Source organism: Microtus ochrogaster, linkage group LG1 (genome assembly GCF_000317375.1).
Source record: "Microtus ochrogaster isolate Prairie Vole_2 linkage group LG1, MicOch1.0, whole genome shotgun sequence".
NCBI classification, from domain to species: Eukaryota; Metazoa; Chordata; class Mammalia; order Rodentia; family Cricetidae; genus Microtus; species Microtus ochrogaster.
The window spans coordinates 43,542,132-43,548,131 of NC_022027.1; the positions used below are offsets into that span (position 1 = coordinate 43,542,132).

General features: G+C 47.7%; 1 protein-coding gene across 4 annotated transcripts in view; it reads right to left on the minus strand.

Moving 5' to 3' along the window:
- The window catches only part of Ankrd17 (ankyrin repeat domain 17), a 152,953-nt gene extending 149,834 nt beyond the window's left edge, over nt 1-3,119 (minus strand). For 2 of the 4 annotated variants that reach the window (XM_026785104.1, XM_026785099.1), the window contains exon 1: nt 2,645-3,119. In XM_026785104.1, coding sequence (XP_026640905.1) covers nt 2,645-3,028 — 384 coding nt within the window. In that variant the 5' untranslated portion in view covers nt 3,029-3,119. The remainder of the gene's footprint in view (nt 1-2,644) is intronic. The other 2 variants (XM_026785102.1, XM_026785100.1) reach the window with 1 other exon arrangement.
- Nucleotides 3,120-6,000: the final 2,881 nt, after the last annotated feature.

The window sequence follows — 6,000 nt, forward strand, 5'->3', positions numbered from 1 at the left end:
CCTTTTTTACTGATGAATTAGTTCAAGAACCATGTTGTCTGCATTTTTAAACTGTGTAGGCTAAAACAATGAATTTGGAGAAAAGAAAAAAAAAACCATATATTTCCAAAGTCCTGCAAATTAAACTTCTGATGACATGCCGGGACAATGAAAGTGGAAAGCAAGTGTTGCACAAGTCACCCATCTGACTTATGGTGTACAGCGCCCTAAGGCTTGCCTCCTCACGCTGATCAAAGAAGGAGGCAAGTGCAGAGAGAAAAACTGCTCCTTTCTGTCTTGCCTAGTCACCATGTGCTGTATACATTTCTTAATGGCTCAACTTTTCTTACACATACCTCACTCAACAAATGACAGACCTATTGCTTATGTAGATGGCATTGCAAAACACATTAAGAATCAACACTATCTTAGTTGGTCAAAGTTAATATAAATAATAATTATTTTCAGAGGAAAAAAAAAAACCCAACCTACATTTGAAACTTAAGGAGTGATTAGGTCATGTTGCAGTAGACAAAACTACTGCATGTAGGTATGTAGAATTTGCAGCAGAAAATTCCCGTAAGTATTACATTAAGCATATGACCTTGTTCCAAACCAGTTAAGTTAGAAAACTTAAAATCTTCATACTAGTATTTTGCTCACAGCTGCTAAACCTGAAATTCAGCACCAGATTTTGAAACAGATCAGAAGGGAAACACAAGGAAATAAATCACTTTCAAAGTACTGTTCTACGTCTGTAAAAACGTTGATTCCTACTTTTGCAACTACCAGACACAACCAGTTTCCTTTTTGCCTTGCTCTCCTTGTTTTTTTTTAATATTTATTTATTTATTATGTATACAATATTCTGTCTGTGTATATGCCTGCAGGCCAGAAGAGGGCACCAGACCTCATTACAGATGGTTGTGAGCCACCATGTGGTTGCTGGGAATTGAACTCAGGACCTTTGGAAGAGCAGGCAATACTCTTAACCTCTGAGCCATCTCTCCAGCCCTGCTCTCCTTGTTTTGTAAATAAAAAGGCTGAGCTGAAGTATGAGAAAATGCTTCCCAAGTAGGAGATTTATAAAACTGGTTACTTCTAAGCATCAAAACGGAAAAGGATTCCATCACATCTTTCTCGTCATTCTTTCAATAGTAAAGTGTTGTTTTCTCTTGTGTTGTTGCTTGTCTCCAATACTTCTAATGAAGCCTGGGCAACATACTGTCAGAAAACATCCAATTAAACAGACTACCCACAATAAGCCAAACAGAAATGACACAGGGGAGAAACCTGGACACCGGTATTCCTACTCTTAGAAGTCTAAGCTAAGAAAAAAATGTGTTTGGTCTTATTGCTAACAGGTGAATCCCATTCCCTTTCTAAGATGTTTTTCTATTTAAATAGAACCTGGATGGGGAAAGGGGGGAAAATGGCCTCAAGACAGGCTCTTGCCAGGCTCTATGTCTGGGGAAGGAAACAAGCAGCAGGCTGAAGTTCTTTCTGGTTAATTACATTAGTCTTCTCTTAGTACTTAATTTTAATCAACTTTTACAGCTGCTTTCCTCTGCTGCCTTAAGTTCCTCCTTCCTCCACATTAAGATGTTCAAAGCTTCCATTTAAGAGCACTGACAAGAGGGGTTACTTTCGGAGTTAATAACTGGGAAGTCTTAGTTGGCTATCAGTATGGTTCACTAAGCTTTTGGGTTAAAAGGCCTTCTTTGAGGAACAAGATCCCACAACGCCGCCTGTCTGTAGGCCCAGGAACAACTACAAACAGTTATGAAACCAGATCACTAGGACAAATCCCAGGGCCTTCCTATCCCAACCACTACAACCAAGCCTAGGTGCAAAGCAGTCCCTTCTTCCTCATGTATTTGAAAAAAAAAAAAAAAAATGGTGGGAACTTGTTTGATTATTTCCTACTAAGGGAGAACCTGACGATGTATTCCGTATGCACGTAGTGCATCAGACAGAATTTTTTTTATGTACTAAGCCATTTGTAAATGCATACGGATATAAGATCGGTTCATCCAAAACCTTTCATAAATCGAGTAAGATTACTTCAGCAGCCGCAACAGTTAAAAAAAAAAAAAAAAGCCCTGCAGCAAAACAGTATGGAAAAGTACAGCTTCTCACGTGTCTCTCCCAGACACAAATACTTAGCGCCGAGTCCATTACAACCTTACCAGCACCCCTCCAGAACTACTCCTCCACCTTACGCTGACAGAAAACTACCAACCTCGCAGGCCTCCCCCAAGAGACTCTCCTACCTATTATCTTACCCCTCCCGCTTTGGCTCCGCCCCCGCCCCGGGAATGAGGTGGCCTTACTGGCCCCGGAGAGACCACCGTCCTGCTCCAACGTGCAACCCGGGAACCGAACCAACCCCTCCTCCCACCCTCGACCGTGAGAAGCATCCTAGGATCACAAGCTCTTCCCTAACTCCTTGCACACTGTGGTCCTCCCACCCCCACGTGTCAGCTACCCTCCCCCACATTCCCACACCTCACGACTCAGGCAGAGCAAAGAAAGGGGGCAGTCGACAGCCCGGTCCCCAAGACAGATCTTCCACCCGGAGGACTCGGTCCCACCGCCAGTCCCCTCCCACCCTCGGCCCTCCAGGGCCCCTTCCTCCCTCCTCGAGGTGAAACCAGGCCCTTGCCTCAGAAACCTCCTCTTCCTCGTCGTCGTCGTCCTCCTCTTCCTCGCTGTTGTTGCTGCTGGTGCCGCCGCCGCCTCCTGCTCCGCCGCCGCCGCTGTTGTCGCTGTCGCTGCTGCTCTCGCTGCTGCTGGGGGGTCGGCAAGTCCGGGTCCGCTTGGCCTTGTGGTGCTGCTGCTGCGGTGGCTTCTTCTTCAGGAGCAGGTCGCAGACGCGCACCATGCCACGAGGAGACGAGGCCGAGCGAGCCCCGCCGCCGCCGACCTCCGCTGCCGCTGCTGCTGCTGCTGCTGCCGCCGCCGCCGCCGCGGGGGGGGCCGCCACTGCCGCCGCCGCCGGGGGGCTCCCTTCTCCCTCAGCCGCCGCCGGAACCGTCGCCTTCTCCATCCCCGTGGGAAGAGGGGGGGGCGCGGACGGGGGAGGGGCGTGGGGGCTCCGCTCTACCGCGACTTCGGCCGCGCCGGGGCCGACACAGCGTTCCGGGCCACCGCCGCCACCGCCTCGGTCACCTCTACTGCCGCCGCCGCCGCCGCTCCGCCAGCTCTCACCTCGTCTCGCGATACTAAGGGCGGGGAGCTTGGCGATGGGAGGGAGGGAAGGAGGGAGGGAAGGAGCAAGCGGGAGGGCGAGGGGGGGGGCGATGCGAGGCGGAGCGCGAACGCCGTGCCCGGGAAAGCCGAGCGGGCGTCTTGGAGGAGCCGCCGCCGGGGAAGGGCGCCTGGTGTGGCTTCCGCCGGGGAGACGGGGCCTGGAGCGGGGACGGCAGGCAGGGGGCCACGGGCGGACGAGCGAGCGCCGGGATGGCTCGTCTTCTCGCTACTTCCCCCACACACAGCCTTGCAGCCCTCCCTCCTTCCTTCCTGGCTTTTGATTAGAACGCAGCCGCAGGCGGAAGCGCGAGTGACGCCATCAGCCCGCGTCCCGGCGGTCCGCGCGCGCCCGCCCGCCGCCTGCCCGTCCGTCCAAAGTGCGGGTAGGACGGGCGTGCAGCCGGGGATCCCCCCCCAGACGAGCGTGCGGGGTTCAGGGAAGCCGAGATAGCGGCATGGAGAGCAGTGGGCACGGGTGTAGTGAAAGGCGAGCGCGGAAGCTCGGGGCAGCTGTGCTAGCGGGAGGCCCGGCTTCCAGATCCGGGAGGTGGGGCCTCGCCCCGGACCTTCTGGACAGACTTTCCTGCCTGGCCATTTTCTCCACCGCCAGATCCAGAGGGCTTTGGATCAGCAGAGATAACTTCGTGTAAGGAGAGAGACTCCTGTCGGGCCCTAAACAAATTCAGCTTCTCCTCAGCCATACCTTGCAGCGGTCATGTCCTCACTTTAATACCTCGCCAGAGTTTAGTCTCGGGTCATAGATTTCCTGAACCTGACTTTTACACGTTTGTAATATGAATTTAGTGGAGTCTAAGACCATGCAATTCGGAAGTGGTGGATATGGGAGCTTCGGAGCTGTGTCATTCTATGCTTCTCGGTCTGAATTCTGAGTTCATTTTAAGTACCTGGAAAACTTGGAGACCGTTTGAAATGTACCTTTCCTCTTGAAACAAAACCTCCAGTGTACCCCAGGCTAGCCTTGAACTGGCGATCTTCCTCACTCCGCCTCCCAGCTGCTGAGATTGTATAGGTCTCCACACCCACCATGTCGTGTTTATGCAGCTTATTGAACTCAGAATTAGCCATTTCTGGTCTAGTACGAGTAGTGGCATAAGGAAAAGGAAGCAAACATCAAAGACATGTGTACTGGCACGAGATAAAAACTGCCTCAACTGTCAGAGTTGCCATTTTAAGATTGCTAAGTTTAGCTGAATGCCTGATTTTTTTTTTCCATTTTCTTCTTTTTAGCACTGGCATACCATATGAAATGTGGGCAGGTGCCAGTACTCTGCAGAGTACCACAGAAGAATTGGTGATGACTAAATCAATTCATTCAAGCAAAAACTCTACATGTGCCTACTATGTGCGTAATCTATGAAATCAAAGTCTGTGTCTCCAGGGGCTGCGCTTGTATAGTGTGTGCTATGTAGCCATGCAGGCAACATGCTAACCGTTTGCCTGTTACTTTCCCCTGTGTTTGTTGCATTCTGGTGGAGAAGAAAAGGAAAAAACTATTATGTATCTTACAGCCTTAGATTTCAGCGGAATCTTCTGCATTTTATAATCTCTTCAGCACCTTTGTCTCACTTTCCACTTGAGTACCCTTTGCAGTCTTTAAATCACAGCCCCATTTCATTGTATGAGTGACTTCACATTTCACAAGAGACTAAGGCCACTGACTACAAATTCCTTCAATTTTCCAAATGCTAGAAACATGATGATCTTTTGTCAGTATTGAGAGAATAGCAAAACTCCTCGCCCTTATGTGAGATCACTCTCCAACTATAGTCTAGTTCCAGTCTCTCTAGTTGGTCTGGGGTTTTTGTTTGTTTGTTTGTTTTATGTTTTTCTGATTTCAGTCCTTCACAAACTAGCTTGTTTTCGTAACTTTTACTCAGTTTCATTCTTTCATGGTCATTCTTTTTTTAAAAAAAAAAAAGATAATTAGATCTGGTGTCTTTTGCTATCAAAATTTGCTCATCAACTCCTGATGGTCTTCTATATCTGTCCTGCTATCAAAACGCTCTCTAATGTGATTTTATTATTTGGAAAAAAAATTTGCTTTATGGTTTAGGAACGAGATGATGACCTTGTTGGGACTTGTCAGATAAGGCAAACTATTAGAACAGTGAAATCCCTTTGCATGGCTTTTATCTATTTTTAAATAGTTTTTGTACTTAATATTTTTTTTATATTTTCTCCCTTTGTTGGCTTTGTAGGCAATACTGACTACCATTATTAATTTCTCCTTGGGCACACAGAATAAACCAAATCTTATGTTTTCTCATGTGCTTTTATCCAAGTGACTTGAGTTCTAGAAAAAGTATGAACGGCAACAATATGCTCCTTTTCAGGCTTAAAGGAGCCTACTGAGCTTTTATGTTCCACTATCTTGATAACAGTGAGCATGTAACCTTGAAACCATATGTTGCTGAGCTTAGAATCTGAAGAGAGAGTTTGAGTAGCTCAAGCACTATTGTTAACAGAAGGCCACCCCAGCAAGAAACACCCTTTTTTGTACTTCTTACGGGAAAGAAAATTGAGGTTTGAGAATTTTTATGTAATAGGAGCTAAACAGCACAATGCAGATACTCTGTATCAGGAGGTGAATACTGCTAAGAAAATACTATGTCACATAGGTATCAGGTTGGTTGGTGACAAGTTAGCAGTGTGTTACAGTGCCGTGTCTACTCTTCATCCACCAAACTTAGAACTGTTTCTGCTCTGGCCTTTGCCTCCAAAACTTTCAAGCTAAACTTTTTTTTTTTT